We start from the raw sequence: 23384 nt of genomic DNA on the forward strand, positions 1-23384 counted from the left end.
CCTATTAGCTTCAGTGTTTTCAGCTATTAGCTTCAGCGTTTTCCCCTATTAGCTTCAGTGTTTTCAGCTATTAGCTTCAGCGTTTTCCGCTATTAGCTTCAGTGTTTTCCCCTATTAGCTTCAGTGTTTTCAGCTATTAGCTTCAGTGTTTTCAGCCTTTAGCTTCAGCGTTTTCAGCTATTAGCATTTTAAGCTATTAGATTCAGCGTTTTCAGCTCTTAGCTTCAATTTCAGCATCTTCAGCTATCAGCACTAGCATCTTCAGCGGCCAAATTCATCTTACAGCATTCACACTATTATTATCACAGGTAATGCTATATATTTAGTTTTTAGTTACGTAAAATAATCAGTGATTATTCGACTGCTTGTGGCAGCACTACTGATCGGCACAGCTTTGTAACTTTTTTTTTTTTATCAAGATGTTTATTTCTTAATGAGAAAGCAGAATATAGGATTTATAAAGGTTGTCTCCTAAAATTATCTTAGATTCTAAAGCAGTTTATTTGGCAGAATCCTTGGAATTTATACCCTTCATTAACCCTTTAATGTTGGTTGATCAATGTCAATCGGCTGAATCGGAGAAAAGCAACTTTTCAAAGATGTGCAATGCGTTGCATAAAAGCACAAAGCCGCTTTTCTCCACAACAGAATCAGCTGATGAATTGCATAAGCTTGAGTGTTAAAGGATTAAAAGAATTCATTTCCTGGAACACAAACTCATTGTTTATTTATTTTACTACATTTATTGATTTTTAACTCCCTTTGCAGCAGATATGTGTGCTGTTTTACAAAAAAACATTTTTTTTAATTTAATTTAAAATTAATCTTTTTTTAAATATGGTTGTCCCTCACTATTTCTCAGTTTTTTGACAGAGTTTCACTGTATTACAGTGTGGGGTGATCTGCGTCCTGATTGGCTGGAGACAGTTGTCAATCTCTTCCTGTAAAGAATGAGTTTATAAAGTGTGCAGTTTGAGGTTTTAAAGCCTAAAAACATCTATAAGAATTACAAAAATGAAGATGATTACTTCCTAGATTTTACCTGTTGTAATTTATAAAAAACATAAGAAACACTTTAACAACCCTGTAGAAACTAAGAAACAAGTTTCTTCTGAGTTTTCTAAATTAATTTGACAATTTGTTTTTTGTTTGTTTGTTTTCGGTAGCATCAATTACTGCAGCCGAAAAACAAAATGACAAAAAAAATACACACTAAAACAATAATTATAAAAAAAAAATAAAAAAAATAATGAAAAGCAGCAGACAAATTTGACCTCTACAGTTAAAAAAAGTTAAATTATACGTCTGAAATCCTAAATTTAAACTGGATTATTTTGTTTGATCTGGAGTTAAACCACTGTCCCTTCAGAACAGTTTTAAGTCCCACCACGATCATATTTTATCTACTTTCACATCATTCCCAGTTATTGTTTTTTGTTGCCAAAATTTAAAAAATAAAACCTGTGTCGTTTTGAAGAAAGGAGTTCATGAGAAACTTCTCACTGAGTTGTGGGCGGGACCGTTGGCGTGGTGCATCTCCGCCCCCCTTCCCCTCCTTGTTTAGAGAAGGGAGTTTGTGGGCCACCCGTTATATTTCTGCCTGTTTTATTCAAAACATTTAATCCTATTTCACAACAATTTAAATAAAATAAAACTGCCAGAAATGCAATTTTGAGCTTAAATTTTCCTTCATCATCAGAAAAATGCCACAATGACATTTAAAAACATAATTTTTATGCAACAAAGCAAAGATAGTTCAGAAAATGTCTTTAAATTGGAATTTATTTGTAAAAATAAGAATGTCTCTTTATTAATTAGACTCATTTTACAGATGTTTATCAGAAATGTTATTATTTTCCATTCTGGTTATGAAATATTATTGGCAATTAGAGGTTTAATGATTTTACACATAATATTCTCATTGGTATAAATTTATTCAGCTTTTACCCTTAAATAAAAAAAGAATAAAGTGTCTTTCAGTGTTTAAATAACTCCTTTATTTATTTATGTGTTTCTGCCTTCCCCGAGCATTACCAGACACTCAGCAGGCTTTGGGTTTCTTCTAAAGAAAGTTTCAAAAGCTGTTCTGAGTTTTTATCGCAAGTTTTTGGAAAAGAGGGACAATCGTGGGATGTAACAGCTGCTATTCCTCCACCGTTGTTTACTTTTTTGAGTCTGTTCTTGCCACCTGAGCTTGAGGAACTCTGACGAACAGCCTCAGTATTTGGGGCAGCACTTTTTGTGTCTCATCGTTGTTGGTTTTTGGAGAACTTATGAATAAAAGTGCAATGTTGAACTGTAAAAAAGCTCATTTCGTCATTTTGTATTTATTTAAAACAAATAATGATGTTTTAAGTCCAAAGATTTTACGCCACATTTTGATTACTGACTTAATCTGTTTCGTTTTTCTTCTTCTTAAAGCCGAGGAACATTTTCCTACAAGGTCCAGACTGCCACGTTCGGATTGGGGACTTTGGTTTGGCCTGTAGAGACATTCTCGTGGACGGCTATAAGAGATCGAACTCTTCCGGCGGCGGTAACCTCCTCGCCTCTCCTGACCCCTCAAATCCCAACACATGACACGTCTGAAAACCACCACTAGGGGGCGATATTTGCTTTGAAGTGAGATGTCCTGTCTTTTGCAGATTCCATTCACACTTCAGGCGTGGGAACATTTGTGTACGCTTCACCAGAGCAGCTGAAAGGATCTCATTATGATTCAAAAGTAACTCACCGTTTGACAACTCCTGATTTGTTTGGTTTTTTTGTTGTTTTTTTTCATGTTTTCTGTATTTGCCCCTGCAGTCAGATATGTACAGTATTGGAGTTATCGCTCTGGAGCTCTTCCAGCCTTTTGGAACAGAGATGGAGCGAGTCCGGACTCTGGAAGACCTGAGGGACGGGAAGGTTCCCGACTCTTTCTGTCAGAGGTGGCCGGTCCTGACTAAATACATCACCAATCTGACGAGTAAAGAACCCGACGTCCGTCTGACGGCCAGCCAGCTCCTTCAGAGTGAACTCTTCTGCAGCAAAGACGCGGTAAACGTCTTTATCAACGTATGATTCATTCAAATATCTACTTTAAGCTGAAATTTCAATGTTTTTCTTCCTGCAGGTAATTAACGGTTTGCAGAGGAGAGTGGAGGAGCAGGAAGAGGAGATCCTGCAGCTGAGGCTGCAGATCAGCCGGCTTCAGAGCTCTCGAGTCACCGTTACGTTCTCAGAGCTGGACGAGACCTGAGCCTTTTACGGATGTCAAAAACTGTCGAAATTTAACTGGATCAGCCACCGACCTACTTGATTCTGCTGGATGCACGTGTGGATGTATTTAAGTCTTGTGGATGCCGAAGTTTTATTATTTCTTTTCAGCTGTTCAATAAAACCAGTTTTGGATACATCTGGTGGAAGTGAAGCTAAATTTCATATTTAATTTTTTTAATTGACTTTTCAGCAGTTAAATTGGAGATTTTATGTCTGAAAATGTGGATAAATGCAGCCTATAGGTGTTTTTAGGATGCAAATTTCATGCTAAATGCCTTAAATGTTTCACTGCCTTAAGGATAAAGCTATTAACTATTTAAAAATGATAACGGACACTAAATTTCAGCTTAAACGTTCAGTACAAGCAACGGATCTTCTCAACACGTTTCTCACGGAGGGGTAAAATCAGCCAATCAGAAGGCTCGTTTCATGGTAGGTACCCGGATGTACCCGTCAGGCAGCCAGCTACGTCATTGTTCACCGCCGGACACCCGCTGGAAATACGGAATGGATTTAAAACTGCCATTAACGAGTTTGTAAAAGATTTCAGGTGAGTGGGGAGTTACCTTCGCGGTCAAACGTCACCGTAAGGGCGCGGCAGGAACGTCCGCGGGCGTGTGGGGCGCCGCGGGGAGCTGTAGTAGCCTTACACCGGCTCTGGATGTCATGTCGGAGAAAGCGGCGCATTGAGCTCTCTCAGCCGCCGGTGTTGTGCCCCTCCTTTCTCACTCACCTAAACACATATGGGCTTTAATGTTTCTAAAAAATAAAAATATTTAAAGTTTAATGCACCAATGTGTAATTTTTATTTCGAAAAGCACCGAAGTTATACGATTTGTGAAGTGAATAGCGTCGGCTAATTAGCCTTAGCAACAACGTTGCTAGCTAAATGTTCTTCACGCGGAATTTAAAAACCTTCAAAGCGAAGCTTCCCGCTGGTGGACAGTAAATGTATTTGTGCCATCTGCTTTGGGTAACCCATAGTAACGAAGGATCACCGCTCGCTTCCTGCGTTTAAAGGTGCTGCGTGTTAAAGGCCTAGCGCCGTCTGTTAGCTAGTTAAGTCAGTCTGTCGGAGCAGGTGGGAGGGAACAGCTGCTCTCCTGAACGCGCTTCCGACATGGAAGTAGCCCGCTCGGGAAGTCTACAGTCAAAATTCAACCCACTTCCTCGTTTGGAGTTGCTTTAACTTTATGTTAAATATGTAATATTAGGTTATAGCAACTCAAATAAATCTTAACACGTATTAATTTAGCATAAAAACCCATAAAAGATGGCACATCTGCCCCCTATCTTATAGCTTTTATTTCCTCCCTGTCAAAATAAAAGTTGGAAAGTTTTTATTATGAAAGGGAAATAACATTAGTAAACAAACCAACTTCTATCACGTTTTTTAAATTAAATATTTATTTAGATGTTAATATCACTTCAAAACAACCTAAAAACTGAAAACTCTGTTTTACATAATTATGAAATCTATTTTTTGATTATAAAACTAAGAAGTTTTAAAATTATTTTTCAACAGATTATGTCCCGGAGCTTTTAGGCCTGCAAAATAAGCCTCACGTTTCTGCTGTCCTTCATTAATAATCCATGAAGAATACGGTTTAGTTTCATACATCCGCTCTCGATCTTTTGTTTTCCACCATTTTCTTTCATCTTTAAGAATACTTTATGCTTTAAAAGAGCTAAATATTACTTACAAAATAGGCATACATTAAGAAAGAAATGTAATTTTTGAGAAGAATTCTTGGTGATTTATTTAATTTAAATTCTGTCTGCTATTATCATACTCGGAGAGCCATTCGGGTTGATTTTTCACAAAATTTTCTTTCATCCTTTAGAAAAACTAGACAATAATTTGTATTTATGTTAATACTAATATTATGATCAATATAAATTAATTTTTGTATATTTTTTGTCATGAATAAAGCAGAAACATAAAGAGATAATTTCTTTTTTGTTTAAAAAAAATGAAGTACAAGTTTTGACAGACTTCCTTTCAAAATAAAAGACACCCTGTGCCACATTTCAATGCAGCAGTGAGTGAAAAAACACATTATTTAATAGCTATAACAATAACTAACATCAAATCAGAGCAAATTAAGGGACCATAAGATGCACTTATATTTCTGTAATTTAAAAAAGATGTGCTTTATGTATGAATTTTGGTTTTGCACACTGACCTTAAATTGATTTACTGTGGTACACGTGCTTAAAAAATCTGTCCAAATGTTTCAAAATCTACAAGGTTGACCGCCTGATGGATTGTTGGCGGATTATGGGTAATGTAGTCAAGAGTGATGCTTCAACTGATGCGATTTGTTGTTCAAAAATACGTTGCTTTTTAATATATGCTGTACTTTTCTTTAACCGGGCTTATCTGGAGCCTCAGACTGCAGACCACCATTCTAGATTCTGCTTTTTGCATGTTCCTTTAATAGTCTGATAACTCCATTATTCAGATAACATACAGATATAAAGTGTGAGTGTAAAGAGGCTTAATGAGGTGAAATTTTAAGAACATAAACCTGATTTCAGATTCTTTACTCGTGTTTTTCTCCAACTGGATAAACAAAAAAATTTGCCTGAGTCTGAAACTTAATGAACGTTCTGCACATACAGATAAATAAGGAACAGAATGTTTTCAGTCATAGATTTCTACTGGAATGTTGACAACTACTGAAGATTATTCTGACCTGTGACACCAAAAACTTACAATTGATTCAGATAAATTCCTCCATTATTGTAGTGGATGATGACAGTGATTTATGAAGTTGTGCCTCTCTTTTTCTGTCTGTAAACAGCTATGAACAATGACCATAGTTGACAGATCTTCTGAGAAGTCTGACCACGAGTCAGTCGGATTTAACCGGTCCACCTTCACCAGTGGAGACATCGGGATGGAGGGCAGTTGCTCCAGCAGCTGGGCGGTGGGGCCCACCATGCCCTGCGACTCCCCGAGACTCAAGTCTCCCGGAGGCTGTCTGGGTCCAACTCCTGGTGCCGCTGTCTACAACAGCACGCCGTCCTCGGTGGATCGACCCAAGGACCAAGGTAGGAAAACAGCGCCGCCTTTACTCACCGGTACGTTTTTATATCAAAAGGTTTATTTCTGGTTTTGACGACTTCTTCTTCTAAACAAAATTTTCCCAGGATATGTTTTCATTTCAGAATAAAAAGTTTAGTCTCTTTTAAAATAAAACCGCTACAACGGAGTATTAGGGCCAGTTTACAAAAAAAAGAATTATGTCTTTAAAGTTGTACATTTCAGAGAAAAAAGTCATACATTTATAAGAAAAAAAGTAAAAAATTAGGGAAAAAAGTCATAAATCTTTGAAAAAAGTCACACATTTACAAGGAAAAAAAAATCATACATTTACCAAAAATTGCCATATATTTACGAGAAAAGTTGTACATTTACAAGAAAAAAGCCGTAAGTTACAGAGAAAAAAAATGGTAAAGTAAAAAAAAAAAAGTCGTGAATTTACAAGAAATGAAGTCGAAAATTCACGAAAAAAAGTCTTAAATTCATGAGAAAATGTAATAAACTAAAAGAAAAATGTAATTCATTCACAAGAAAACCAGTCATAATTCACAAGAAAGATTCATAAATTTACAAAGAAAAATGTCATAAATTTAAGTGGAAAAAAAGTAAAAAAATTGCGAAAAAAAGGTGTAAATTTACTAGAATAAGTTGTTAATTTACAAGAATTTAAGTCGAAAATACATGAGAAAAAATGTAAATTTACTAGAAAAAAGTCATAAATTTATAAGAAAAAATATTGTGAATTTACAAGGAAAAAGTTAATAAATTACAGGAAAAAAAATGATAAATTAGGAGAAAGAAGTCGTAAATTTACGAGAAATAAAGTCGAAAATTTACAAGAAAGTGTTGTAAATTTACAAGAAAAAAGACAAATTTACAAGAAAGGCAATACACTCACAAGAAATAAAGAAAGAAATAAAACATTTTAAATTTACAAAAAATTAAGTCAAAAATTCACGAGAAAAAGTCTTAAATTTACAAGAAAAAATCATAAATATATTTTAAAAAAAAAAGGTAATACATTAATAGGTAAAGAACCAAAGTTCTGTTTATGAGAGCTATGCTTGAGCACGGTCATGGAGCATCTTGTGAAGCTTTAATTGCCAGATCGGTGTCAAAAACAAAGAAGTTCTGAACCTTTTCTGAACCAAAGTTCTGAACCAAAATACAATTATTATCAGTGAGGCTGACTTTCTGAGGTTCAGTGTCGGTAGTGTGGAGTTTCATATGTTAAATAAAGAACTCAGAGACACACATTCACAGGACCACCACTTTATTCTGCTCCTTCTATTCATATTCCCAGAAGCTCATTGGTCACCGTACCTCATGTTTCTGTGCACAGAAAGAACAGCAAAAGAGACTGAAAACAGTGTTTCAAACGCCCCCTTCTCCTAATGAAACGTCTCCTTTCAACACAAAACAACAAACAGGAAGAAAAACAGTCTGTTAGGTCAGGATGAGAACATGGAAAATTCTGAAAAACGGGCTTCTTCAGACGGAAACACCTTCAGAGTTGAAGAAGATCTGGAGTTTCATGGAGGGAGAAATGACTGGAAGTGGACAGCTGTAGGGATATTGATGACTTCTTCAACGAGAACTGAAGCCCTCCTGTAATATTCTCCTAATGTCACTTTTTTATTTTTGGTTACCGTCGTTCACATCATAGCTTTTTCACAATCGGTTTTTGATGAAGATTAAGAACCTAAAACTGACATTTTTATTAGTTTTTGTTCGTAACGGCACCAGTTAGGATGAAATATAAACGTGTAAATATTTTAATGTTGGTGTTTAATTCATCTGTTGAGTTTTTGTTTTTGTTGCTGTTTGGATATAAAGTCCATAAAGATACAATTTTGCATAAAAAACAAAACAGCTAAGTCTGTGTTTCAAGAGTTTTTATTGGATAAAACACTATAAATGATCACAGGGATGTAAATCCACTACTTGTGTACTTTAACTTAATTCCTGCTGTTGTCTTGTGTTTTTTGTCCAGTTGTTAGCAGCAGTGATGGAATCGAGCTCCCCCAAAAGATCCTGTTCCCTCCAGAGCGGCTCAGCCTGAAGTGGAACCAGGTTCACCGCATCGGCGCCGGTCTCCAGAACATGGGGAACACCTGCTTCCTCAACTCGGCCCTGCAGTGTCTCACATACACGCCTCCATTAGCCAACCACATGCTGTCGCGGGAGCACTCCAAGTCATGTCAGTGACCTCTAAATAAACCAATAACACATTCGTGTTCCCTCCATCCTTCTGAGACGCTTTCTTCTGCTGCAGGTCAAGAGCCGGGCTTCTGTATGATGTGCACCATGCAGAACCACATCATTCAGGTTTTTGCCAACTCAGGCAACGTCATCAAACCCATCGGTGTCCTCAACGAGCTCAAACGTAAGAATGACTGAAAACTGAGGCTTGAAGGAAATTCTGCTGTTTTTATGGAGTAAAATGTTTAGTTTTCACTGTTAGAAGAGCTCAACACTTGGATGAAATGTTATTTTATTTTTGCTTTGTCTTGTAAAGGAATTGCAAAGCACTTCCGCTACGGAAGCCAGGAGGATGCACACGAGTTCCTGCGGTACACGGTGGACGCTATGCAAAAGTCCTGCTTACCTGGAACCAAGTGAGTCAGTTCAGCTTAAACGTTTTTACCAGATTGAGTGTGCAGTCCAAATGACTTTATGGTTCCAGTTTTCCTTAAATTTTGTGGGTAAAATTCTCTGTTGGTTTTAACTTGTTGACTAGATTTTGTGTTTGAATCATGAAAATGTGACATAAATTTTCCCCAAACCATAGAGGTCAGCTAAAAACTTTAAAAAGACTTTTAAAGTCCAACAAGGGTCAGTTGTTGAATATTCTAAGAGAATCTGGCTACAGAGAAAAAATATGCCGCTCAAGAATTAATAGCTGGAAGTCCCGCCCCCTGCCGGAGCCGGATGCAAAAAATAAAACATCTTTTGCGCCCGAAATCATTAGCCAGAAGTCCTCGTTCGGAAAACCACATTTTAAGCTTTCAACCTTTTTTCTCCTCTTTTTTTTTGACCTTTTTTCCTGTTTTTTTCTCTTTTTTTCTGTTTTGTTCTCTTTTTTCCCAGTTTTTTTCTTTCTTTTTGTCCCTTTTTTCAACCATTTTTTCCTCCTTTTTTTTCTCTTCTTTTCCATTTTCCTTTTTTTCTCCTTTTTCCATTTTTTCTCTTTTTCAGTTTTTTCTTTCTTTTTTGCCCATTTTTTTAAACAATTTTTCTCTAATTTTTCCTGTTTTTAGAACCTTTTTTTCTCTCTTTTTTCAATTTTTCTTTTCTCTTTTTTCCCATGTTTTTTTCTTTTTTCTCTCTTTTGTGACGCTCTCTGTCACAGAAAAAAACATCATTATTTCGCCGGCTCTGATCAGCTGACTCACAGTGAAAAAACAGTTCTATGAATTTGAACACTTGTTAATATCGCCTTGAAAGAAATCAATCGACAAACATTCTCTGTTTAAAGCTGATCTTGCACACTAAAACAGTTTACTCTCATTTAAAAGCCGATCGTTCTGAAAAGTTTTTCAAATATCATTTTTTAAAGGGTTTCTTAAAGTTGATAAATTTCCACTTGCGGCTCCAGTTTGTTTCTGGCGCCATCTTGCATGTGACCAGAGGCCCCTCGAATATTCTGCATTATTATTATGGTCTGTGGGAACAACTGTCTCAATAAATCCATATTTGAACTGCTTTTTGTCTGTTAAATGCAGCTTTCTTTTATTTTGAAGTTCTTCTTTTGTTTCCTCTCTGACTTCTGTGAAACAAAAATTCACAAATATGTTTGTTTTTGTTTCTACTTTTCTTATTGAATGTTTTTCTATTTTAAAATGAGTTGATTTTCCTCTGAAACGTTGTGTTTTTGTCAGATTGGACAGGCAGACGCAGGCAACCACCTTCATCCATCAAGTATTTGGCGGCTACCTTCGATCTCGAGGTGAATATGAACCTTTTTATCTCACTGTTGATTATCCAGCAGCTTCACTCTGCCTCATATTTTCTGTTTTCAGTCAAATGTTTAAGCTGCAAAGCCGTCTCGGACACATTCGACCCTTTTCTGGACATCACTTTAGAAATCAAGGTAGCTGTTATCTCCTTCATGCATGGATATTTAAGCTCTTAAAGAACAGTGAAGAAGCTTGAATGTGTTTCACTCAGATGGCGCCCAGCGTGTCCAAAGCTCTGGAGCAGTTCGTCAAGCCGGAGCAGCTGGACGGCGAAAACGCCTACAAATGTACAAAGTAAGAACCGGAGGAAACTAAAACATCGCAGACAGATTTCACGTCTTTTTTTATTTATAGACATTTGCTCTTCGCAGGTGCAAGAAAATGGTCACTGCCTCAAAGAGATTCACGATCCACCGCAGCCCGAACGTGCTGACCCTCTCGCTCAAACGCTTCGCCAACTTCACCGGAGGAAAAATCACAAAGGTAGCGGGAATTTCTGTCTGTTTTCGGGGGAGAGGAGAGGGATCGATGGATGTTCTGAGGCGAGTTCAGCATCTTTGGGTTTAAACTGTTTCCGTCCGACTGGATTAGCAACATCCACGATTGTTAGGACTGAACTGGATCTTCATGGAATGTAACTGAACTGGTTTGGTGAGAACTCAAACTGTCATGAGACAAATTTAAATGTCAGATGTTTTCGGTTTTGTTCACGCTCATGTTCTCTTAGTACGGTGGCCCTGAAGTACAAATCGGAGGATATGGGCCTGTTTACAAACACAAAAACTATTTTTTATTTAAGACTTTAAAGTCATAAATCTACAAGAATAAACTCATAACTGTCAAATAACAAAAATAAAATCCTATATTTACCATTTTTAAAGTCTCAGGGTCAAATTTATGACTTATGTATAAATTATATAAATTTACGCGTTTTAAAGTTTTACATTTATTACCTTAAAATACTAAAAACTAAACTAATAAAACTACAAGAAAAAATTTACATGAAAAAGGTCATAGCTGTTAAATTATGAGAATAATTTAGTTAATTTACGATTTTATTCAGCTAAATTTAAGACTTTTGTTTCTCGGAAATTTACGTGTTTTAAATTTGTAAATTCATGACTTTAAATGTCGTAAATTTACAGGAAAACTGTTGTCAATTTCCGAAAAGAAAGTCATAACTTTTAAATTACGAGAAAAAAGTCGTATATTTATGGCTGTCGAAGATTAAAGATGAAAAAAGCTAAATAAATAAAAACAATTTTAGAAATTAAACAAAATTCCAGAAAACAAAACGTTTTAAAAAGTACTTGGGAATTTAAAATAAAATGTTAAAATGATGAAACAAAAAGAGAACCTGGAAACAGTGAGTCTGATGGGACGTCACTGATTGGATGATGTCGTTTGAGTTTTGATGAAGAGAGAAACCTGAAGGATGTTTTACCTGAACTTTGGTGACGAGTTGATTGAAGAGTAGCTGAACTTTTTTAGTAGGTGTGATCAGAAGCTTAAAGAAACGTCGTCTGTTAGAAGATCTCATCAAGTCAAATCATTTCCTGTTCAAAAGGTAAACAAACGTCACCATCCAATCAGTGACGTCCTGTAAACCTACATACCTGGTTTCTTATTTTGTTTCTACATTTTATTCTAATTTCTGGAAATTATTTTTGCTGCCCAAAATGTTTCAGGTGTATTTTTCATTTTTTTAATTACATTTCTGTCTTTTTTTTTTATTAATTTCTTATATGGAATTGAAATTTTTTTTAAATATTTGTTTTCCTTTTTTTAATTATCATTTTTTAATTAAAGATCCACTCCAATTAAATAGTGTTTTTTAATGTTATTAATGTGTTCTTGTGGTATTTTTCTCAGAAAATTAAGCTTGAATTTATTTCTTTATTCAATTTGTTGTGAATCTGATGCAGATGAAAAAAAATGCAGTTTACAAAAGATCGTTTTTGTGACAGAAAATCCTCTGAAGCTCTCAGCTCTGATGCATCCACTGATGCAAACAGATCCATGAACGTCTTTGTTTTCCTCATCTGAGCTGGAATCTGGATCAGAACCGTTTGTCTGGACCGCTCTGATAATCCTCGCCATTTTCACCGCGCCGCTAATGTTAGGTTGCTTTGGAAAACGGAGCTCATGAGCTGCAGGGTTTCCACTGTTGCCATGAAATCACAACAATTTCCTGTTTGGTTTGGAGTCCACAGTTTTCATTAAAGGAGCTCACAAATATCAGCTGTCAAAAAATAAAAACGTGTTTTGAAGAGTTTCTGATCTCAAAGGTAAAGATATCAGAGAGAAGCAGCTGCTGCTGTTTTCAGAGGAGATTCTCGTCTGGTTATGGATAAACTCTCGTTAACACGTTTCATTTCACTGAAGTTACACAGAAGTTAAAGAGCGTTTTGTGTTTTCCAGGACGTGAAGTATCCAGAGAGTCTGGACCTGCGGCCTTTCATGTCCCAGTCTCAAGGAGAGCCGCAGAACTACGGATTATACGCCGTTCTGGTTCACTCTGGGTTCAGCTGTCACGCTGGACACTACTTCTGCTATATTAAGGTAAAGCTGCACAAATACTGAGAAACACTACAGCTTCAAAGGATTTACTAGTATATATTTTATGTGCATGAATCACTATTGAGAAGTTTTAAAACCCTTGAAGAGTAAAAGCTTCTCCTACATGTCGTGGTTTCTTCCAGGCCAGCAGCGGTCAGTGGTATCAGATGAACGACTCCTCCGTGTCCGTGAGCGACATCCGCTCTGTCCTCAACCAGCAGGCTTATGTTCTCTTCTACATCAAGTGAGTCGACCGAACGCAGCGCTTTAGGCAACTCTTTGGCTTTTTTGTTTTTAGCTGTCAAATCAAAATCAAATCCATTTAATTCTTTGACATTTTGTCACTTTTTATGATCCAGTAGAACATCAGAAAGTAGAAAATGAATGTATAAATGCTGTTTCTAACACTGTTGGAAACAAAAATGTTGGTTTTTCTTTAACATTTCCTTGTTTATTTCATATTTTCTGCATGTTTCACCCTTTTAATTTATTATTTAGTCACACCAGGGTGAAAGTTTACTAAGTTCTTGCTCACCTGCACTTGTTCTCCAGGAGAAAAAGAGATCTTGGGCTGTTTTTATCTTTGTGGACCAATATTTTTACTATTTTGACGTCCATTTTTTCTTTACCGTTTTCTTTTACTGTTAACTTCGTTAATCAAGTCTTTTAAATTCTAGCAAACAAAGCTAACTTACTGTTTTCTTCAACTGTTTTTTGCAAAAAGAAATAAACAATGGAACAAAGCGCAGCATAAACAAACTGAACCTTTAGGAGGTTTATGACCCACTCCGATTATCTTCTGATCTATTCTTAAAATGTTCCCAGTGGTTTTTAAAGGACGATTATACCGTTTTAGCTAATATTGTGTCGTTTTCTAAGATATAGTTTCCGCTGAGCGTCAGTGGTTCATTACCACGATGATTATACTGTTTTGTAATACAAATTGGTGGTTCATCCAGGATAACACACACACATATGTATTAATCGTCTCTCATATATATATATATATATATATATATGTGTAATATATGTGTGTGAGTTATCCCAGACGAGCCCCCAATTTTTGCTGCTTTTAGCTAAAAATGGCATAATCGTTTTATATATATATACAGATGTATGCGTGTATTATCCCGGACGAGCCCCCATTTTGTATTACATGCTTGTCTAGGAACTTGTAAAAGGATTTAAGATAAAGGTAAATTAAAAACAAATTAAATGCTCCAACAACTAAAAAAAACTCTCACAAACAAACCCGGGCTGAAAATAAGTTCTCATCCAATCAGGTGCTCCGGACAATTTATCACCCAAGTGCCACAAGACCATATTAAAACTATGATTTTCATCAGATTGGGTGTTAAAACAGTGAAGTCGCCTCTGCAGCGTGTTTGTTCTCTGTTCTAGTCTGTTCTGTTTTGAAGTTTAACTGAAGATCGATGTTTTCTGCATCACCAGAACCTCAGACATGAAAAAAGTTGCTGACTACAGCGGCTCGAGCCGCAGCCCGAGCATCTCCGGTCAGTCGTCTCCGCGTCCAGTCGTGACGCCGCGCAGCAACGCCATCCACCACAACATGGGCTTCATCGGTCCCCAGCTCCCGCCGCACGCCGCCAAGGTAACAGCAAATGTTTCCACTGCGCCGCTTCAGCGGTGAATGGCGGACATTCTCAGTGAGTTTACTCGTTTTTTGCAGAGCGCCGTCCACGTTAACGGGAACGGAGCTCATAAGGACTTCCCCGGCAGCTCCAAAGGCACCAGCAGCAGCGTGCTAGGAAAGCCCGCCCACGTGTTGCCTTCCTCCTCCTCCTCCTCTTCCTCTTCTGTCTCGCACTCAGTCAGCCGACCCACGATGATTCCAGACCAGGACAAACGACAGAGACTTTCATTTTTCATCGGACAGGGCAAACAGAACCGGCCGTCGTCGTCTTACAGTCAGTCGTACCCCGCAAGCTCCTCCGGTTCTTTATCTTCCTCACACTCTACCTCAGACATTCGATTTGTCCCGCGTCAACTCAACCACGTAAACGGCGCCGCGTGCAGTAACGGAGATCAGCCCGGCGAAGGGAATGGAGCGTCCCTCTTGGTGCCCTACAGCCAGGAGTCTTCGGAAGAATCCGACCCGGAGAACGCCGCGTCTCTGGACAACGGCTGCTTACCGAGAAGCAAAGGAAGCGGCGCCACAGAAGGTATCGGCGCCACCTCTCCGAACACCACCAACGGGGACGCCGGCGCTCGCCACAGCGACGGTGAACTCAACGGACCAACCTGCGGAACGTCCAACCAGAACGGTTACGGACACCACAAAGTGAACGGACACAAGGCTCCGGAGAAGGTGATTCTTCTCTTCTGCTGGGATCAGTTTGATCCGGAGATCCCGTTAACCTGTCCGCTCTGTGATCCTCAGGTGTCGGGAAGTTCATCCTCTGTGACGGCTGCTGTTAACGGAGTCGATGGAGGCCACGCTCAACCAAAGTAAGACGGAAAGTCTGACACTCATCAGACTTTTATGTGTGAATTAATATACAGATAATCTGTCCCACATTAGGACCAGATAGTTTTTACAATTCTTTGTTTTTACTGCAAAGTTCATTTATACTCTTCTCTGGTGAAGATGAAGTTTATTTAAAATGAACACCCCTCCCCCAAAACACAGGTGTTACGGACACAAAGAAAGTTATTATGGGATGTCTGAAAGACCTACGTATGACCCTCACTACTAAAAAAAAAAAAAGCAAATCGGACATCATGTTCACCACATACATATATATATATTTATTTTTTAATGAAAATAAATACCTAATAAATACAAGCATTTTATGACAACTTTTTATGAATCCACTTTGTTCTGAAGATGAAAACCTTAATGGTTTAATAAAAACATTACATCTAAATACATTTTTTTTGCAAAAATTGTTCAAACACAATGCATTGTGGTCTATATTCCCAAATGTTGCGAGCATCGATGCGCACTGGTTTGCAGAGACTTCTGGGAAATTTCTTTTTACATTCAGTTTTGGAATCGAAAATTCAGAATTCGGACACGATCCTAGTCTACGACCACAACCAATGTCTTCAATGACCTTCGACCTCGGGATGAGGCTACTATCTCAAATTAAAAAATAAACACCTTTAGTACCTTCTGAAAGTCATTTTACATTATTAATATAAACAGCCCGGTGTTATCTTGTAACACCACAATTTTGACAGAATATATATTTTATGGAGAGCAAAATATTGAAAGGTATTTAATATTTAGGTCGATTTATTCTGGAATAATATTCCTGTTTGTGTCCATATTTATTCTTAAAAACTTTGAACAATTTCTGTCCTGTTCGGCCCACGACCTACTGTGTGTTTTGGGCTCTGGCTCCCTGTGTGATTTGAGTTGGACACCCCCGTCTCAGTGATGTCGATTAGTCACCTCACTCTTCGAGCATCACTGAGAAAAAATGTTGGACATTAAGTTTGTTGATTCCGAACGACGTTAGCGGGGCTAGCTCGCAAAACTGGCATTCCCCCGTTGCTCACTCAGTTTATACCGTAATATTGTAAAAAAATGTAATGGTTGTCTCAAGCTGAACAAAACGATATAACTTTCAAAACAAACATATTTGGAATGTGGGCATTGTTTATACAAAATGTTTGTTGTCAAGGAAATAAAAAAATGTACTGTTGCCGATTGTTCTAAAAATGATATAAACTTGTTCATCAACCCCAGTCGACCAAAAAATAAAATGGTTGTTATGGATTTAAACCATCAGAACAGCAGTAATTTAGAAAAAAAGTGTTTTATTTATTGAATTGAGTGGAAGGCAGAGGTAGCGGGGGAGGGGCGTGTAGCAGCCACTTAGCAAGCAAGGGTGGGGGTGGGGCAGGTTGTTCCTTAATTATTATTTTTTAAATAAAAGATGAGCTAATACCTTCAATTCTTCTGTTTCCAGTAAAGACGCAAAAGTTCCTTCCTCCCAGTCCGGTTCTTTCCAGAACCTCCAACCTGCTGCTAACGAAAGCCAGCGCTTCCAGGCCGCTGATGCAAGGGCTATTCCGCTGCCTGAACCCCCGCCCCCCCACAACGCCGTCAGCTCTCCGCCGTCGTCCACCAAGCCCCCCTCCGCTGCAGACGCAGAGCCGGCTTCGTCGTCCGCCCAGCAGGTCTGCTCTCAGAGCAGCAGCGGGTTGTCTGCAGCCGCGCAGCAGCACGGCAACCATGAGGACGGCGGCGAGAGAACAAACGGTCCGGCGGCGGAGACCGAAGGAGAAACGGGAACTAAAGATCCCAAAGCGAGTTCCAGAGGCGACGACAGGCAGTCGACTCGCGACAGAGACCGAGTGCACTCTGACTACGGCAGAGACCGCAGGAGACACTACAGGGACAGGAGTCCACGCCGCCAAACCGACGGGGATCATTACCGGTACCGGCGAGACTACAGAGACTACCATCACTCGTACAGGGACCGCTTCCCTCCCCACGAACGGAGCTACAAGGACTGGGATCCCGAGCGCCACTGGGACCGGAAGTTCTTTCACCCCCGAGAGTACGACCGCTCCTCGCGGCGCTCCTACCACCACGGCCACTACTACCACCGATCCGACACGGACTACGATCGGAGGGGATACCACTACCCCCACCGCGACGAGGCCCCGGGCCCCTGGAAGTGGCAGCAGTACGGCCGAGAACCCCGCGCCATGAAGGACAAGAGGAGCACCTGGGAGCGGGATCACTGCCGCTCTCGAGACAGAAGCTCTTCGCCCGACGCGCTCCGGGAACCCGACAGGTCCAAGGGCTCCCCCAGCCAGGAACCCCCCCCAAAGAGGGACGATCACAGTCACAAGAGGGAAGACTGCTCTGAGGTTCACCGCTACCGGAAACACAAAAAAAGCAAGAAGAAGAAGTCGAAAGATAAAGACCGACACCACCGGAGCGGGTGAGCAAGTCAGGAGTCAGTTTGAGATGTTTGAGCTTGACGGATCTCAACAAAGCGGCTTTAAGTGGCTTAGTGAGGTAACTTTAGGTCCTGTCAGGGTCTCAGATGTGATTAGTTCCTGTAGGGACGCTAAAAGTCGGGGGCCTAAGATGACATAAACGTCAAATCGCCTCCTGACACAGAACTTCTGAATCTGATCTACCCAAAAAGAGTTTTCTCTCTAAATCATAATGGGATTACTTTAATAGTTGACTAATCGCAGATTATTTTTCCGATTAGTCGAATAATCACAGATTATTTTTCCAGATTAGTTGAATAATCGCAGATTATTTTTCCTGATTAATAATCGCAGATTATTTTCCAGACTAGTAGACTAATCGCAGATTATTTTTCCGATTAGTCGAATGATTGCAGATTATTTTTCCTGATTAGTTGAATAATCGCAGATTATTTTTCCTGATTAATAATCGCAGATTATTTTCCTGACTAGTTGACTAATCGCAGATTATTTGTCCCGATTAGTTGAATAATCACAGATTATTTTTCCTGATTAGTTGAATAATCGCAGATTATTTTTCCTGATTAATAATCGCAGATTATTTTCCAGACTAGTTGACTAATCGCAGATTATTTGTCCAGATTAGTTGAATAATCACAGATTATTTTTCCTGATTAGTCGAACAATCGCAGATTATTTTTCCCTATTTGTTGAATAATCGCAGATTAGTTTTCCTAATTAGTCGAATAATCGCAGATTAATATTCCCGATGAGTCTAATAAACGCAAATTATTTTCCCGATTAGTCGACTAATCGCAGATATATGTTCCCGATTAGTCAAATATTCGCAGATTGTTTTTCCAGATTAATCGAATATTTGCAGATTATTTTCCAGACTAGTAGACTAATCGCAGATTATTTTTCCGATTAGTAGACTAATCGCAGATTATTTTTCAGATTAGTTGAATAATTGCAGATTATTTTTCCCGATTATTCGAATTGTTTACAGATTATCTTCCCGATTAGTCCACTAGTAGCAGATTATTTTCCCGATTAGTGAACTAATCGCAGATTATTTTTCCTGACTAGTTGAATAAACGCAGATTATTTTTCCTGATTAGTTGAATATTCGAAGATTATTTTTCCAGAATAATCGAATAATCGCAGATTATTTTTCCAGAATAATCGAATAATCGCAGATTATTTTTCCAGAATAATCGAATAATCGCAGATTATTTTTCCAGATTAGTTTCCCTAATTGTCAGTTCCGTTCAGTCAACTAATCGGATCATGCGTAGACTGGATGTGAATCAGACTTCTTCACTATCATTAGCTTTCAACTAGAAGTGCTTAATGTATATGCTAACTAAAATAGAGACAAACTGGACGATAGTTTATTAAACCTTTAAGGAATTCTGGAGCCTCTTAATAGTCGACATAGTTGTGCTTAATGATGACAGTCCTTCTAAATTCAAACATTAACTTAGTTTTTTTTCCTGACGATTCATAAAACGGGACTTCAGTGACCCGGGTGTTTTTTCCCCGCAGAAGCTCAGACGTGGACTCCGAGAGCCGAAGGAAAAAGCGGAAGAGGCGGCGGCACCGTGACAGCGACCCCGAGCGGCGGAGTTCGGACGCGGCTCGGAGCCGCGACGACAGAAGCAGCGACGAAAGGGAAAGTCGAAAACGGCACCTCGACGGCAGCCCCCTGTCGGAGAAACGGCGCCGCACAGACCCCAGCAGGGACCATCCACCGCCACCGTGTCACAGCCCCCCCTCAAACGCTCCATCCTACCGGCACCTCAACGGACACTCGGGTATCGAAAGATTCCTCAGCTGTCAGTAGAGTTCTGCTCTGCAGTGGATTTGACTTCAACCTGTTTTGCAGAAAACGGATTCGGCAGAGACGACTTCTACTCCCACTGACTTCCCGACTCTGTAAGCATCCGCCATCTTTAAAATACTCCTCATAGAGGAAATAAGTCTTTGCCTAATTTAAATTAAAAAAAGCCTAAATTAACAAAAAAGCTAGCATTTAGCTATAATATAGCTAAAGTCCAAAATAGGCTAAAAAATGTAAAAAGTCTAAATTAGACAGAACAGCTGAATATTAGCTAAGCTCAGAAATACCCTAAAAAATCTTAGTTAATGCCAAAATAGTCCAAAAAGTTAGCAGAATACCAATTTTTAAAACTGTAACTTTTTAACATAATTTTGAATAATAAAAAGGCAGGAATATTAAGAATAGGAAAAATGAGCGCAGGAAAACATCCGGCCCTCTGGAATTACCCAGAGGGCCGGATCCGGCCCCCGAGCCTCGACTTTGACACACGTGCGTTAAATTATTTTTTTTTTATAGCTGAAAGACTTGTTTCCTTCACTGTAATCTCTTTTCTAATTGTAAATAACCCTTTTTTGTTGTTGTTTTTTAAAAATTCCAGATCCATCGACGCCCTTTTGACAACAGCAGAGGAATGATAGACATTTTTTGAAGTGGTGCTTTTTCACGGGGAATATCTAGAAAATTTTAAACACAACTTTCAAAAAAAAAAAAATTTTTTTTTTCTTTTTATGTGAATTTATTTGATGTATTTCTCATAACTACGGTTAAAAATGAAAAGAAAAAAACTTTGATCAGTTAAAACATTTATTGTGAAAAATATTAATATATACCTGTCGGAACCCAAACAAAGAAAGCCTGGAGCTTCAAGGTTTCAGCTGCTGCTCGGTGGAACTCAGGACTTCAGTTTTCCAGCTGCTGAATCAAAACTAAGGAGAGCGAGCCGCTCAAAGCAAAAGGATGTCAACGCATTCACAGAGCTGCAATATTTCCCATTCGTCTTCGAAGCGCCACTGGGCGCAGCCGAGCGAACAGAGGGAACTCCGGCGAGGCTTTGCTGACTGATACCTCCACGTGAACCCTGGACAGACTTGAGATCATCTCTCAGCTTTTTTCTTCCCATCTTTGTTTCTCTGAATCCTCACTCTTATATTTTTAAACCTTTTCACTCTGCATCCTCTTATTTTAGATAAAAAAGATGCTTTCTTTTTTTGTTTTTTGACTGTGGACCATCTGTGTTAGCTTTTAATGACAAAACAGTCTTCTAGCATCATGAAAATACTGTGAATTTAATTTGTTTGAACTGTATTATCAGTTATTTTTGTAAGTAACAATCCTGTATCAGGATTCGGTGTTCGGTTTTTAGAAGAAGAAGAAGTCGTCGACCACCTTTTTCTGGGTATGTTTTGAGTTTTCTTTTTCTTTTCTTTCTTTTCCGACTTTTTGAGGAAAAGCTGAGAAAACTGCTGTTATACCTTTAGTTTAGCATGTCTGAATTTATACATTGTAAAAGGTAAAAGCCTTAAAATACATTTGTTATGTCAAAAATGTTTGTTTTTTGTGTTTGTTGGGCAGAAAAAGTGTTTTTTTTGGTATTATATTTGAATTTCTTCAGCAGTTAAATTATATTAACGAAACAAAAGAATCTTCGTTGGATTCAGGTTTTTTCTACGGCACATAACCAAAGATTTGGCAAATTGAGAAAAATTCAAATGCAAAAACTTGTTAATGTTTTTATTCAGATTGTACAGAAAACGGAGGAATAAATTCCCCAAAAGACGAGGGGAAGTTTGCGCCCAAACATCGATGCACTTTGAGGATTTCTGGTGTTTCATTCGCTCTTTTACTCAAATATGAAAAAGATTTCCTCCTCCTGTTTGTACTTCACATACTACACATGCTAACTGTAATCTGGGTATTTGAGAAAGAAAATAAATACACCTTCATCACACAGCTGGATTTTCAATAAGAGAAAACTTGAAAAGTCTTTCCTGAATGTTTGCATATAAAGATAAAGTCCTTCAATCAGACCAGCTGACTGATGAGCTTGAGGCTTTTAATCTGAAAGTCCGGTTTGTCCAGTAGAGGGCGCTCTCCTCACAGGCATCTCAAATAGGGAGCTGCTCCTCAACTTTGTCAAATCCCACATGTCGGACAAAATAAAAAATATATCTCCACATTCACGTGGGAGGCGGAAACGGAGGCGCTCCTCTCGTTTGCTCCATCCTCTCGACAGGAAGTGCCGTCGACAGATCCTCGTCATTTCTTGTTGGCTATCCTCCTCTTCCTGGTGGCCAGCATGTCGTAGAACGGATCCCTGCTGATGCTCGCCCTGGAGAGGAAGACAGGAAGGAACAGATTAAAGGTAAATCCTTTCAAAATAGAGGTCATGAGGATGAGGATGTCAGCAGAAACGCTTCCTGTCTGCACAAATATATATATTTTTTAAAATGGTTTCACCACCGGGGGCGCTATAGTGATCATCCTTTGAGCTATTTTATGTTTTACATTATCTTTACTATCATTGTCTATTTGTCTACAAGTGATGAATCCGAGCAGGGAGTATTTTCTGTCACCAATTATCTCTTTTTTTTATTATTTTATAAAAAATTGAATCCAAAAATGATCAGAAATACAATTTTAAGCTTAATTTCTCTTTATATATGTCCATCAGAAAAAGCCACACAATAGGTTAAAAAAACACCAAAAACACGATTTTCCTTTAAAGTCAGTACTAAAATCTTAGTTTGCTCCTGCAATTCATATTAATAAACAAAACCAAAAGAAAAAATTTAAATTACTTTCGTTTGTTTCAGAAAAAAACATGAAAAAAATAAAAGATAATTAATTTAGTGTTCCTTTAAACTCCAATGAAAATTGTGTTTTTATAAATTTTTTCTCATGATGGAGAACATATATAAAACAAATATCATTTTTGAGTATTTCTTTATTCAGAATGTGTTGGATCAGGAACAGATGAAAACCCGCGGTTTGAAAAAGCTTGGCAGCAACTTCCGTGGGCGGAGCCAAAGTTTTCCTTTTCCGCTACAATTCTAAATCATCCACTTGTAGACAAATAGATCCACGAACGTCTTCATTTTCCTCGTCTGAGCTGGAATCTGGTTCAAATGTTGCTCGACATTTATTTTATTTTGCTAGGCTAATGTTAGCTTGGACTTATGAGGTGCTTTAAGCTAGCAGGAGAGAGTGTAAACAGAGGAATGCTGGGAAATTAGATATGCAAACTTCCAACAGTTAGCATTTCTGCTGCTCTATAGAAAATATGTCTAAAAAAAACGACTCAAGTTTTTAGATTTTGGCTAAAAACGACATAATCATTGAATGAGAACAATATTACAATCGAAAAAAATACATAGTTTAGTGGGATTTTAAACTCCAGCATGAACCAGTTGGCTCGATTGTCCAACTGTTTAAAAAAACCTACTACATCAAACAATCAACATAAAAAACATATTTATTTTTCATTAAGTGGTTTTATGAAATCTAATAAAAATAATGTTGGCTTAAGAAGCAAAAATAGAGACATAAAACTAATAATTTTATCATCTTTACCTACTGGCTCAAATGTGATCCACTCATTTTTAACTGGATTACATAGAATTAACTATCACCAAACTTTTATTCTTTCAAAAGAAAGTAATCACAAAAAAGAAAAACAATAAACGAGCTATTCTCGCTGTTAAATTGTGAAAATTAGCTAAACTTTTTCCCGCCAAAAGTGTCACGGAGGCAGCCATTTTGAACTGAGCAGTAAATGTCCGTCTACTGCCCCTAG

At 38.2% G+C, this 23384-nt stretch overlaps 3 protein-coding genes across 6 annotated transcripts in view; 2 read left to right on the top strand and 1 right to left on the bottom strand.

Annotated features, from left to right (window-relative positions):
• eif2ak1 (eukaryotic translation initiation factor 2-alpha kinase 1) overlaps positions 1 to 3397 on the top strand; it is a 14024-nt gene extending 10627 nt beyond the window's left edge. For all 4 annotated transcript variants that reach the window (XM_024284295.2, XM_024284294.2, XM_024284296.2 and 1 more), the window contains exons 12-15: positions 2422 to 2536; positions 2646 to 2725; positions 2806 to 3039; positions 3116 to 3397. In XM_024284295.2, coding sequence (XP_024140063.1) covers positions 2422 to 2536; positions 2646 to 2725; positions 2806 to 3039; positions 3116 to 3241 — 555 coding nt within the window. In that variant the 3' untranslated portion in view covers positions 3242 to 3397. The remainder of the gene's footprint in view (positions 1 to 2421; positions 2537 to 2645; positions 2726 to 2805; positions 3040 to 3115) is intronic.
• Positions 3398 to 3525: 128 nt separating this feature from the next.
• usp42 (ubiquitin specific peptidase 42) lies at positions 3526 to 20850 on the top strand. The gene is made up of 18 exons (XM_024284292.2): positions 3526 to 3811; positions 6069 to 6318; positions 8304 to 8510; positions 8586 to 8696; positions 8829 to 8928; positions 10192 to 10259; positions 10333 to 10403; positions 10481 to 10563; positions 10641 to 10752; positions 12691 to 12831; positions 12972 to 13072; positions 14281 to 14440; positions 14519 to 15157; positions 15230 to 15297; positions 16767 to 17750; positions 19297 to 19565; positions 19637 to 19686; positions 20190 to 20850. The coding sequence occupies exons 2-17, from the start codon at positions 6078 to 6080 to the stop codon at positions 19672 to 19674; spliced, it is 3393 nt and encodes a 1130-aa protein (XP_024140060.1). The 5' UTR covers positions 3526 to 3811; positions 6069 to 6077; the 3' UTR covers positions 19675 to 19686; positions 20190 to 20850.
• Positions 20851 to 21307: 457 nt separating this feature from the next.
• Positions 21308 to 23384, bottom strand: part of LOC112153857 (cytohesin-3) — a 44535-nt gene continuing 42458 nt past the window's right edge. Inside the window, exon 13 of the mRNA XM_024284299.2 lies at positions 21308 to 21920. Within this exon, the coding sequence (XP_024140067.1) occupies positions 21848 to 21920 (73 nt within the window). The 3' untranslated portion in view covers positions 21308 to 21847. The remainder of the gene's footprint in view (positions 21921 to 23384) is intronic.

This window comes from Oryzias melastigma, linkage group LG19 (assembly GCF_002922805.2).
Source record: "Oryzias melastigma strain HK-1 linkage group LG19, ASM292280v2, whole genome shotgun sequence".
Lineage (NCBI taxonomy): Eukaryota > Metazoa > Chordata > Actinopteri > Beloniformes > Adrianichthyidae > Oryzias > Oryzias melastigma.

Coding starts and splice junctions, on each gene's coding strand:
- usp42 (XM_024284292.2), top strand. CDS start 6,078: ATGACCATAGTTGACAGATCTTCTGAGAAGTCTGACCACGAGTCAGTC. Junction 8,697..8,828: donor TGTCCTCAACGAGCTCAAAC/GTAAGAATGACT, acceptor TGTCTTGTAAAG/GAATTGCAAAGCACTTCCGC. Junction 10,404..10,480: donor ACATCACTTTAGAAATCAAG/GTAGCTGTTATC, acceptor TGTTTCACTCAG/ATGGCGCCCAGCGTGTCCAA.